General features: G+C 51.3%; 1 protein-coding gene and 1 long non-coding RNA gene across 6 annotated transcripts in view; one reads left to right on the top strand and one right to left on the bottom strand.

The window, feature by feature from the left end:
- Nucleotides 1-13,043, bottom strand: part of LOC143839533 (uncharacterized) — a 179,227-nt gene that overhangs the window by 74,358 nt on the left and 91,826 nt on the right. The window contains exon 2 of the long non-coding RNA XR_013231752.1: nt 11,564-11,698. This is a non-coding gene — a long non-coding RNA (uncharacterized LOC143839533). The remainder of the gene's footprint in view (nt 1-11,563; nt 11,699-13,043) is intronic.
- Nucleotides 1-13,043, top strand: part of BABAM2 (BRISC and BRCA1 A complex member 2) — a 201,928-nt gene that overhangs the window by 164,312 nt on the left and 24,573 nt on the right. For 4 of the 5 annotated variants that reach the window (XM_077341574.1, XM_077341539.1, XM_077341548.1 and 1 more), the window contains one exon: nt 11,021-11,174. The exons of the other annotated variant lie outside the window; for it this stretch is intronic. In XM_077341574.1, coding sequence (XP_077197689.1) covers nt 11,021-11,174 — 154 coding nt within the window. The remainder of the gene's footprint in view (nt 1-11,020; nt 11,175-13,043) is intronic. 5 annotated transcript variants of the gene reach the window in all.

Below are 13,043 nucleotides of genomic sequence, written 5' to 3'. Positions count from 1 at the left end.
GACAGATAAACCTAATCTCGGATCCCAAGGAGCTGGGCAAGGTGGCAGAGGTATAAAGGTGCATGGGCAAAAGAGATAAGGATCACCCTAGTTGCATGTATGTATTGATTTTAAAAAACCTGACTATAATTGAATCCTTACCACGTTCCTGTGTGTTCTTAATTTGCTGGAAGAAGCCTTTTTCTTCCCTTCTTATTTCTTTTTGAAAAACATTCCTTCTGTTGGGGGAGAAATACTGCAATAGCTGAAAGGCTAATCATAGCAAATGAAAGCTTCTCTGAAGTGACAGTCGTGTCTCTATTGTGCTTTTAAACATGACTTTAGAACTATATACTTTGCTCTTAAAACAAAGCTTTTCACTTAGTTAATAAGAGGAAAATGCTATTACTGCCTTTTTTGGTAAGTCAGAAGTTTTCAGAATCAAGATAATGAAAACTTAGGATTTTTCAGTAAAAACAAAAAACAAAGGAAAACCATACAGCAGATATTGTTAACTTTCTTCACTAACATTTTATTATCCTCTCCTCATTCCTTTAAACTAGTATTTTACACCAATTGCACAAAGCCATTTTGCTTTCATTTAAAAGCTGGCACTTAAAAAAAAGATTTTAAACACAGTGACAGAAATGGAATTTAACTACAAGGCAGAAACAACAAAGTAAGCAGTCCCAACAGATTTGAAGCCCAGTCTTTGTGGTTTACTTTGACCTCACAGAACAAACCATTTGAATTTTTTTCATCATTAGAATAATGTTTTTGAAGCATGTTACTTATTTGCTGATAAATAGTCTCACATGATGTAAAGGTGTCATTCATTAGCTTGTTGATTTAAAAACTGGATTCAGAATTCAATATTTCTACCTCCTTTCAACATTTTATTTCTGCCCCAAAACATAATTAATTGTTCCGGTGCTGTTATACTATCTGTGAAATGCATCACCTGAAGCTGACATCTTTCTCTCTATTCAGTGGGGAAAAAATTAAAAGGTAGTGTCGTGGTTCGGTCCTTGGTGGCTTGGGAACCGGACCGAACCCCGCCATCAGAGGCGCCCGCGATCACGGAGGTAGGGCATGGTGATCATAGGCAAGCCGGCAGCTGGGCGCCCCACCCGATCGTTGAGGTGGCAATGGCCGCTAAAGAACCTCAATGTCCCCCTCCACCTTTTGACAAGGGCCCGGAGATGGCCCTTTGTTCCAGGAAAATGGGCCATCAGGAACCCCGGAAAACCTCGCATATGTGCATGAGTCATGATTGTATCAGCATGTTCCCTCCGCAAGTACTGGGTGGGGCAATACAGCCTAAGGAGGTGGGTTTTGTATAAAAGGGAGCTTCCACCTGGAGTTCGGTGGAAGCTCTTACTCCATACCAGCGGACTCCACGTTGCTGAAATAAAGCTTGTTCCTGTTGTATCGTTCACCAGGCCTGGCGTGACGTTTTCTTCAAAGGGGCACCCTGTTTTTTCAGTTAGCAAGCGGGTCCCCGACATCGTAAGAGCTTCCCACCGAACTCCAGGGTCGGCATCGCATCCGAGCGCTTATCGGGACGGATCCAGAGATGGCGTTTTCAAGCAACGGGGCGGTCTCGACCCCCACGAACCCCGGGAACATGAGTTTAATGTCCCCGGGAGATTTCCTCCGAAAATCGGGGGGCCAGGAGCAGCTGTCCGGGATCCCGAGACCCTCGGCAGCGGCGGCCAAGGGAAGGCGCCGGGCCATGGGGTTCCCAAGCACGGCGGGGAGCGCGCCGAGGTCTGGGGGGTTGGCCCCAACCTGGGACACCCAGCTGAGGCAGGCGCTTCGCCCGGTAGGACCTGAGGAATCCCTAGAGGACCTGCGGCGGGCCATGGCGGACTTGGCCAGGCGCCTGCAGGCAGCTGAAGCCCGTGAGCAAGCTCGGGCCGGGCCCGGAGGGACTGGTAATACAACGGCGGAGGGGATCGCGTCGAGTGAGGACGTCTCCAGCGACGAGGACGAGCCCGGCACTGGTGAGCGGGCCCCGGACCCCGACCCGGAGCAGTTTTCAGTCCCGAGTAGGCGAGACGGCCAGCGGAGAGGCGAGACAGCAGAGGATCTCGGGGGAGCGGGTGAGCCGACGGGGCGGCGAGAGCCGGACCAACGCAGGAGCGACGTGCAAGGCAGGGAGCGGCACGGCGTCGTTGGGCAAGTTGGTAGCCGGTGGAGCGGAGCAGGACGAGACGGCGGACGCCGAGAATCCCGGATCCGGAGGGGGTCGGACTACTCTCCAAAACGTTCCCCCCCAGAGCTTAAGGCGCGTTTCGACGGGACGCCGGACGACCTCCCGCAGTTCCTCCTCCACGCGCTGACGCATGCCCGGAGGTATGGAGACCGGTATGAGGACTCCGAGGACTTGGTCTGGGGGGTGGCCTCGTGTCTCCAGGGCAAGGCGGGTCAGTGGTACCTAGGGTTGGCCGAGCGCGGCGACCCGGCAACTCGGGACCTGCAGGACTTCGTGGTCGCGCTCCGCCGACGATTCCAGGACCCCCAGGCTGAGGACAAGGCAAAGAGTCGGATCAAGGGACTTCGACAGGGTACTAGGGGGGTTATGGACTATATAGACATTTTCCGGAGGGAAGCAGGCAAGGTGTTCTCCTGGAACGAGGAGACCCAAATCGAGTACTTCCGGGAGGGCCTTAACCCGAAGCTCAGGGAATGGGCCGTGATCAAGGGGACGGAAGAAGATCTGTCTACACTGGAGGGGTGGTGTTTTGTGGTCGCCAAGCTGGAAGCCAGCCTGGGTTGGGCCGCCGCACCCCCCCGGGAGGCCAAAGGCGGGTCAGCCGAGGCGCCGAGACCGGGCCCCGACAACTCTCGCCCCAAACGACCCCCGAACCCCGAGCGGGAAAGGAGACGCCGGGAAGGTCTGTGCCTGAAATGCGGGGGGTCAGGACATTTCGCAGCAGCGTGCCAACGGCAAGGGGGGGAGGACCGCGGGCTCTCCCAGGGGGGAGGTGCGACACGCCCCCAGCAGGCACGCCGGGCGGAGGACCTCCGCAACGAACCGGGAAGCGCCCAGGCGACGGGAAACGGCCAGGACCTGCTGTAGACGGCGCCGGGCAGCAGGTCCCGCGGTGCGAGGGAAAACCCCTACAGCATGAGGCGCGACCTCCGAACGTGGTAATTTTAGAGCTCCGGAACCCGGAGAACGGACTAAGTTGGGTGGGGGAGGCTCTTTTGGACTCTGGATGCGACCACAGCATGGTCCACCCCCAGATAGCCCGGGCTTTGGGGCTACCGAAGCGCATTCGGAAGGTTCCCCTGGTTTTCGTCCAGATGGACGGCAGCCCGATTCAGGGGGGACCTTTCGGGGAGGAGGTGGGTCCTATCGCCATCCACATAGGGGACCACCAAGAGCTGCGGTGGCTGATCCAGGTCCCCGTAGCGGGATATCGGGCGGTGTTGGGCCTGGATTGGCTGAAGGAACACAACCCCGTGGTGGACTGGCGGGCGGGGACCCTGAAGTTCGACTTGACGGTGGGTGCACGGCATCGGGTCCCCCACGAGAATTCCAGCCACAAGAGGACGGCGGCGCGTCCCAGGGGAGCGGCGGCGGCGCAGCAGGAGATACCAGAGCCCGAGGTCCCGCCAGAGTACCGAGACCTCGCAGCCGTTTTCAGCGAGCGGGAAGCGGACGAGCTACCCCCACACCGCCGCACGGACTGCGCTATCAACATCCCAGAGGGGGCGGTACTACCCAAAGGGCGCATCTACAAGATGAGTGAGGGTGAGCTCAAGGACCTCCGGGAGTTTTTGGGTAAAAATCTGGCCCGAGGTTTCATCCGGCCCGCTTCCAGTCCCATGGGAGCTCCAGTCTTGTTCGTCCGGAAAAAGGATGGGTCCCGACGGCTGTGCCAGGACTACCGGGGCCTCAACGCCATCGCAGCGGGGAACGCTTACCCCCTCCCGCTGATCCCGGATTTGCTGGCCCGGCTGGGCAAAGGGACTCTGTTCACTAAGCTGGACCTAAGGGAGGCGTACTACCGGGTACGCATCCGGGAGGGGGATGAGTGGAAAACAGCGTTTAACTGTCAATTGGGACAATTCGAATTTAAAGTGATGCCGTTCGGTTTAAGCGGGGCACCTGGGGTTTTCATGAGTCTAATTAATGAGGTGTTGCAGGACCTTCTGTTTCAGGGGGTGGTTGTTTATTTGGATGACGTCCTGATCTACAGCCAAGATCCCCAAGAGCACGTGACCCTGGTGAGGGAGGTGTTAAAGCGCCTGCTGGCAAACCACCTATACGTGAAGCTGGCTAAGTGCGAATTCCACCGTCCCTCCCTGGACTATTTGGGCTACCGCATCTCAGCCCAGGGCATAGCTATGGACCCCGAGAAGGTGCAGGCGGTGCTGGCCTGGGAAAGGCCCCGCACCCGGAAACAGCTACAAAGCTTCCTGGGGTTTGCTAACTTTTTTAGAGGCTTCATCCCCAGATACTCCTCCGTAGTGGCTCCCCTCACGGACTTGCTAGGTACCAAGGGGAGAGGTCCTCGCGCCACGCGGCCCAGCGCAGCGCTCGGCTGGAATGAGAAATCGGAGGCAGCGTTCCTGGCCCTCAAGCAAGCTTTCGCGTCTGAGCCCATACTACTGCACGTCGACCCAACCCAGCCGATGGTGGTACAAGTCGACGCCAGCGACGCAGCAGCCGGGGCGGTTCTCCTGCAGCGAGACAAGGCGGGACAGCTGAGGCCGGCGGCCTACCTCTCACGAAAATTCGCCGAAACGGAGCGGAACTGGTCTACCTGGGAGAAGGAGGCGTTTGCGATTAAGTTCGCCCTCACCGAATGGCGGCATTGGCTGGAGGAAACAGAGGAGCCGTTCGAGGTCTGGACAGATCACAAGAATCTGGAGGCGCTCCGGCAACCGCGATCCCTGAACGCCAAGCAGATGAGGTGGGCGGAGTTCTTTTCGCGGTACAATTTCAAGCTTGGTCACATCCCCGGCAAAGAGAATTTCCTCGCGGACGCCCTCTCCCGTCTGCCGCATTATGGGGAGGGGTACGCTCCCTGCACCAGGTCCGTGTTTGGTGAGGAGCAGCTGGGACGGGGGGTCGTCACTAGGCGTCGGGCCAGGGAGGAATGGGAGCCCGACCCGGCGACCGCCCCGCTCCGAGACTGCCTAGTGGCAGCCTACGGGACAGACGAGGAGCTGGCTGAGCTCCGGGACTCTTTGATTTTGGACTCCGGTCTCTGGCGGAGGGGGGAGGCTGTCTACGTCCCGGAAGGGCTACGACGGGAAGCCCTCAGCCTCTGCCACGATGCTAAGACCGCCGGGCACTTCGGTTTCGTAAAATCCTGGAAGTTGGCCCGGCGGCGGTTTTGGTGGCCCAGTCTGCGGCGGGACACAAAAGCTTACGTCAGTGGTTGTCCTGTCTGCCTGACCTGCAAGCCGGGGGTTGGCAAGCCGAAAGGTCTGCTGCACCCGCTCGAGGTCCCGACCCGGCCGTGGTCAGTGATCTCCATGGACTTTATAACAGACTTGCCTCCCAGCAAGGGGAAAACGGTGATCTGGGTGGTGGTAGATCTATTTTCCAAACAGGCCCATTTCATTCCTTGCGCCAGTGTCCCCAGTGCTTCACAGTTGGCTCGGATGTTCCTGGATCACGTGTTCCGACTGCACGGGCTGCCGGACAAGGTGATTTCCGATCGGGGCTCACAATTCGTGTCCCGGTTCTGGCAAGCTTTCCTGCGCCTGTTAGACATCGAGCAAGGGCTGAGCTCCGCTTACCACCCCCAGACGGACGGGCAGACCGAGCGGGTTAATCAAGTACTGGAGCAGTACTTGCGGTGTTTCGGTTCCTATCATCAAGACACCTGGGTGCCCCTGCTCCCCCTGGCCGAGTTCGCGTACAACAACGCAGACCACAGCAGCACGGAGATGTCGCCTTTTGCCGTCGTCTACGGGACAGACCTGAGACACTTCCCGGAGCTTGGAGAGGTCCCCGCCCGGGAATCGGCCGACCTTCGCGAGTGGGGGAAGCGTGCCGGGAGCTGCTGGAAGTCGCTGCAGGAGCAGCTCCACAAAGTCAAGGCAGCGCAGAAAGAGGACGCCGACCGGAAGAGACGACCAGCTGAGGAGATCCGACCGGGGGATCGAGTTTACCTTTCCACCCGGAACCTACGGTTGAATTTGCCCAGCAAGAAGCTAGGCCCTCGGGTTTTGGGGCCTTTCGAGGTCTTGGCCCCGATCAACGAAGTTTCGGTCAAGCTCAAGCTCCCCAAGAACCTCCGGCACATCCATCCCGTCTTTCACGTGAGCCTTCTAAAAAAAACTCCGGACGGTGACGTTTGGCACCCCGTGTTTTCCCCGCCAGCGCCCGAGGTCCTGCCGGGGGGGGAGCACCACGAGGTGGCGGATATCCTGGACTCTAGACTCCACAGGGGGAAGTTGCAGTACCTCGTGGAATGGAAGGACTTCGCTTTGGGGGACCGGGAATGGGTCTGGGCAGCGGACGTCCTTGCGCCCCGACTCACTGAACGTTTCCACAAGCGGTATCCTGGCCGTCCCGGGGGGTTGGAGAATGGACCTTTGGGGGGGCAGAATGTCGTGGTTCGGTCCTTGGTGGCTTGGGAACCGGACCGAACCCCGCCATCAGAGGCGCCCGCGATCACGGAGGTAGGGCATGGTGATCATAGGCAAGCCGGCAGCTGGGCGCCCCACCCGATCGTTGAGGTGGCAATGGCCGCTAAAGAACCTCAATGTCCCCCTCCACCTTTTGACAAGGGCCCGGAGATGGCCCTTTGTTCCAGGAAAATGGGCCATCAGGAACCCCGGAAAACCTCGCATATGTGCATGAGTCATGATTGTATCAGCATGTTCCCTCCGCAAGTACTGGGTGGGGCAATACAGCCTAAGGAGGTGGGTTTTGTATAAAAGGGAGCTTCCACCTGGAGTTCGGTGGAAGCTCTTACTCCATACCAGCGGACTCCACGTTGCTGAAATAAAGCTTGTTCCTGTTGTATCGTTCACCAGGCCTGGCGTGACGTTTTCTTCAAAGGGGCACCCTGTTTTTTCAGTTAGCAAGCGGGTCCCCGACAGGTAGCTACATGCAAATAATTCCAAAGTGGTAGTGTTTGCTTTTTTATTATCAAACTTCTGGATACAAGAATTTAAAGCAGAATAAATGGTATGCGTGCCTTTGAGTCCTGAGCTCCAAGGCAGGAAAACATCCAGGGTTTAATCAAGTAAATATTGTGCCTCAATAATTTCTGTAAATTTCTTTCATAGAGCATAACAGCAGCCATAAATGTATAATGGGCTGATCCTGGGCTGATCCTGCGTTGAGCAGGGGGTTGGACTAGATGGCCTGTATGGCCCCTTCCAACTCTGTGATTCTATAAAGCTCCTTGTGTTAGTTAATGTAAATTTGTTTCCTAAAACAAGCTCAGTAGACTAATTACAAATGTAAATAGAGGATTTTTTAAAATCGATAATCAGTTTGGGATTGAGTTAAGTAGGGTGGTCGTTTTGGATTGACTGGGGAATAACCAATTTCAGTTGAGTTGATCAGAGGGGTTTACAAATTGATTTGCTCGGGTAATTTAATTTGAATTAACTTGCTCAGAGGGTTGAGGTATCGACTTGAATTGATCAGAGCAGCAGTCAGTTGGATTAATTAATTAGGGCAATTTAATTTAGTTGATTTGATCACAGGGTGAATTTTTTTGGAGATGGGTGCTGGGTTGGATGTTTCTGGGTGTACTTTTCCTCCCTTCTGTTTCCCACGTGCCCTAATGTTTTTCACTAGATTTTTCCCGCCTTAAAAGGGAACTTGGCCAGGGGGGGAGGGGCAGCTTGATAATTCTTCATCCTGATTTGTTTGTTTAATTATTTCCTGTTTTGTGAATCTTCCCTCCCTCTGATTCTGGAAAATTCCCTCCTGTAAGTAAAGATTCTTCTCTTGAGTTTCTATCATGATTTCTCTGCCCATGCCTTTCTCCTCCCTCTTTGACGGGTCAGTGAGGCCCATACTTACGATGGGGCAGAGCTTAGATGTTGTTTCACACCCTTTGATTCCTCTTTTCTAATCCCCCCCCCTTTTTGGACAATTCTCTTCTTTGTCCTTATTGCTCTTCTTTTGTCCCCCCCCCCCCTTCTTCTTCTATGACCCTTTCCCACTCTCCCCTCATTTTGCCCCTTTGTTGTTGGGCTGTTTATGTTTTCTTCCCCTTTTTTCCCAGACCTTTCCCTTCCCTCCATTCCTTCTTCACCTTCGCTCTGATGAGGGGAGGTGGCAAGGCTAGGCAGACATGTGGACGGGCAGCGTTGTGTGGCATCTCCAGGAGGGACTGGGCCAGATCTGCTCTCTAAGTGCTCCATACAGCGCAGCCTTCCCAATTCCGCCAAGACTTGCAGATGCCAGCCCACCTGAGTGACCCAAGCCAACCAGTTATTTCCTGGGCCAGGGAACATATGGAAAGAGTCCTCACCATCCTCTGGGTGCTGGAAAGCCGGACCTCATGTAGACTAACTCAGCGAAATCTGTGCTCGGGCGATGGCACACATGCCCACAGAGAGTGATCTGAGTGCTGTCTCTGACATGCGTGCCATAGGTTTGCCACCACTGCTCTAGAGTAGCGGTCCCCAACCTTCTTGTAGTCGGGGACCGTCTCCGAGGGTGGAAGAGAGCCGGCGGCCCGGCCACAGCAGCTGCACGTAAACGTGCATGCGCAGTTGCCGCGCATGCTCGTTTCGCCACTAGGTGACGCTAACGTGCATGCGCAGGACAGCCGCACGTGCGCGTTTTCGCCAGCAGGGGGCGTAAACACGCATGCGCGGCGGCTCCGCGTGTGCGCGTTTGCGTCGCTGGTGTGCCAGCGGCCGTGCCTGCCTCTTCCCCCCCTCTTGCTGCGGGGGGGGAAGGTAGGCGCGGCCGCTGGCGGCCCAGTACCATGGCCTTAGCGGCCCGGTACCGGGCTGCGGCCTGGGGGTTTGAAGACCCCTGCTCTAGAGTATGATTACAGTGTAGGTTAAATAACTGGACACCCTCTCCTTGCTGCAGATTTGCTTCCTGTTCCTACAGCTGTTATTAAGCCTGGAAAACTGTGAAGCAGGAGGAGATCCTTGCAAAGTTCTCTCAGTGTCATGTCTAGTTTTCTCCTAAGAAAATGGTTAGAATCATAGAATCATAGAATCATAGAGTTGGAAGGGGCCATACAGGCCATCTAGTCCAACCCCCTGTTCAACGCAGGATTAGCCCTAAGCATCCTAAAGCATCCAAGAAAAGTGTGTATCCAACCTTTGCTTGAAGACTTCCAGTGAGGGGCGCTCACCACCTCCTTAGGCAGCCTATTCCACTGCTGAACTACTCTGACTGTGAAAAACTTTTTTCTGATATCTAGCCTATATCGTTGTACTTGAAGTTTAAACCCATTACATGGTTTCTGGCATTCTTCTTTGAAGTTTTATTTGTTAAATCAAAGTCAACATTTATGAGTGCTCTTAACCACCAATCATGACTTTGATTCAGTTTCCTCCCCCTCCCCCCATTTACAATCATTCAGGTGTATAAAGAATGACCTAAGACTAATGAAATAATTTGAATTCTTTGAATGAATGGAAACTATAATTAATCACAATGTTCCTGATGGTGAATGTTATATATTTGGAAGCTTAGAGAATTAAACTTTAAAAGCTCAGGGAATGTACACAGACTCTGTTGACTAAAAAAGGTTTCAAAGCATGCCAGAAGAAATACATTCAAAGCAAAATGCCCTCGCCCCAAAAGAGCCCTTGAAAGCAGAGCCAACTCTTCACTGGATTGCTCTAACTGAATTATAATTGTATTAACATAGGCCTGTCCTGTGGGCTCAAGCAATGCTATGCAGGCACATCATGCACTGATATCTTGAACTTATCCTCTAGGATTGCATTATGGCAGGCAATATGAGTTGGAACCAGGAGCACTCACCATAGGTGACAAAACAGCAGAAGGTAAAGCACTAGCATGACACACATTAAAATATAACAAGAAGGGGTCAACATGCAAGATCAATAGTACATACCTTGTAGACCAATTCCACAATGATGGCTGTACTCCAGGCCGCCACCAATTTGTTGCAATGGGGAGCATGCCCCACTGCTTCCTGTGTCCCCACAGGGGAGACACCATCTGCCTTGGATTTCTGCATCTCAAAATGCAGAAAGGTTCCACTACACAGGGATGAGGGGAGTTATTTGCATGAAGGTGGCATTGTGTAACAACACAATCCCACCTTTGTTCAAATTTTTAACAATGCATTTGTCAGCCCTGCAGCATCGCCAAGCACAACAGAACTGAGTGGGGCATTTTTTGTCCCCTCCAGGATGCTGTAGGAGGGGGAGAAGCCAGACCTAGAAAGTCCTGCTCTTCCTCATCCACACAGTCCTGCACCCGGGTAGGCCCTGTTGGCCCCCACAGCAGACCAGGGAATGTGGAAATATTTGTGTTCCCTTGCTTTGGGACAATGAGGGGTCTAAAGCACGCCATGTCAGCAGATGGGATGGCACCAACAACATATGGAAGCAGGGATTAGTCCCGCTGCTATACGAGGGCCATACTGTTCTTGCGGAATCGGTCATACTGAAGTATTTAAGAGGGGTTGATGTAAATGATGGTAGGATGGGCTTGACCCCCTCCTAACATAACAGCTGCACATAAGCATAGTCAGATACAAGTTTACACACCAGGCTCAAGATATTCCCTTCTTATAGCAATGCTGCCACCCTGCTATGAACTTCTTGGGGGGGGGGGGGATGTTCAAAACCTCTTGAATTTTAAATGACTAATGTTGGTCTACTCCAAAAAAAAAAAGTAGTATTAGTTTGTTTTGCATGTCTCTTTCTGGAAGAACACCATGAAAGGTAATTTACAACAAATCTTTTCAACATTGCTGTATACTGGGAAAGGACATTTTTCTGGTTCATATTTTTCCTAATGTTTGAGCTTGCAGTCAATTTATAGACAATAATTGAAAAGAAATCAGAATGCAAGCCTCTTATATGTCATCTTTTTATTTCTTTGTAGTTGACCTACCTCTGTATTTTCCTCGAGACCAGCCAACTTTAACATTTCAGTCTGTCTATCATTTCACTAGTAGTGGAGAATTATACGCCCAGGCACAGAAAAACTACCCCTACAGTCCACGATGGGATGGCAATGAGATGGCCAAAAGAGCAAAGTAAGTAATTTTTCAATGAAATGACTGTATGTAATGGAGTAACTATTTAACATGCTGCCATTTTTAACTTGCTTTGGTTTAGATCCAAAATGCTGTTCTGCTTGCAAAAGGGTTCTTATACATACAGCAAGGAAGTGCCAGTTTTACAGATTCACCCCATCCCATTGCAGACCCTCCCCATGTCATACCTCATGTTATTTGTAAGAGGACCTGCAGTTCACAGCAGAAGCATCTTACAGAGTTCAGTGGGCTATGGCAGGAAAAGTTAGATGAGAATGATCCATTTTTCAATTGGAGCTCTGCTCACAGTCTTTTATATCCATGTCTAAGCATCCACCAGATTTAGTGAATAGAGACTACATTTCTTTTTTGTACATATTCTCACTTACTCCAAGTTCAGACTTCTTCCCTTCCACAGAATCACAACTTCTTCACCATCATCTCTAATCCATGATCATTTGTCTCATCCCCGCTCTTCCTCTTAGTGCAACTTCTGTATCTACAGGCAGGGTTGCTTCATTGGTCTGAAGATGGAGAGGAAAAGGAAGAACATTGTCTGTCTGTCATGTCAACAATTTAAGCATGGGCAACCTCCCTCTCTCATTTTCTTTAAAGGACATGTTGGTGTTATGACCAGGGATGGGCAAGAACTGACTCATGAACATAAGTTCATAATGAATTTTGGCTACTTCATGGTTTGCAAACCAAAGATCACAAACTGAAGAGCCACCACAAACTTCCACAAATTTTAAGGTAGATCCCAAAAAGGAGAAAGTAGGGCTTTAAATGCCTCTGAGTCATTTAAACCCCAGTTTTCTGCTATTCACAAAAAAAAAAAGCTGAGCAGTGAGGAGCAGAAAGCAGGGGTTTAAGTAGCACAGAGTCATTCTTCTCCCTGCTGCTTTTTGTGAAGTGAACCCCTGCTTTCTGTTCCCCATCAGTCAGCTGTTTTTCTCTGGGTACAGAAAGCAGGGATTTAAATGACCCCAGACCATTAAAACGTGCTTTATGCTTCCTGTGAAAATTGGAGAAGAGCAGAAAATGGGTTTAAATGGCTCCAGGTCAATTAAATCCCTGCTTTTTTCTCCCTGATGCTTTTTTAATGGGGAAACCCCTGTTTTCTGTTCCCTGATGTTTTTCATGGAGCAAACCTCTGTTTTTGCTCCCTACTTACTGCTATGTGTCATGAACTGCTACAAACCAGTTTTGTTCACAAGCCAAACTCCCAGTGCATATTGGTTCGTGATTTGGCCATGAACTGAAATGAACTGCAAAAATGCAGTTCATGCCCATCCCTAGTTGTGACCAAGCTGCCTCTATTCTGCCTGTAATGCAGAGTAACTGGGAGAAAAAGATAATAGGAAGTCAGTGTACAAAGACTCTCATTCCACTGCCAGTTCATCTGTTCTGTCTTGCTGGATCACAAGCTTGGTGAACAGTTAGCTATGTAATTGTTCATTCTAGTTATTTTCTAATATCCTATCCTTCACTGGTGTTAAATGCAAACCTTATTACTACATTGGGTAAACCTGTATCTGTTATAAAGTAACTACTTTGCTTTACTTCGTTTCATGAAATGAATCAAGGTTGCTGTTCAAGTAAACAACTAAGATAAAAAATAGGAACAATATCAGTGAAATGAGACAGCAAATCAAGACATACTTGTCAACCAAATGCAATTGTGTGTAAACGTGCCTTAAGAAGAATTTAAAAATGAATTTAAAAATGCAAAAATGTTGAAATAAGTTGCAAGACACAAATAGATGCTGGGATCCCTAAGGCATGATATTATGTAAATCAGTTCAGCATACCTGACTTTAAGTGGCAAACCTGATGTGGTTTTTCATGGGGAAAAGGGAAAGTGATGGT

Source organism: Paroedura picta, chromosome 1 (genome assembly GCF_049243985.1).
Source record: "Paroedura picta isolate Pp20150507F chromosome 1, Ppicta_v3.0, whole genome shotgun sequence".
NCBI lineage: Eukaryota > Metazoa > Chordata > Lepidosauria > Squamata > Gekkonidae > Paroedura > Paroedura picta.
The sequence above is the reverse complement of the archived record's forward strand: the minus strand, read 5'-3'. Positions and strand labels throughout refer to the sequence as shown.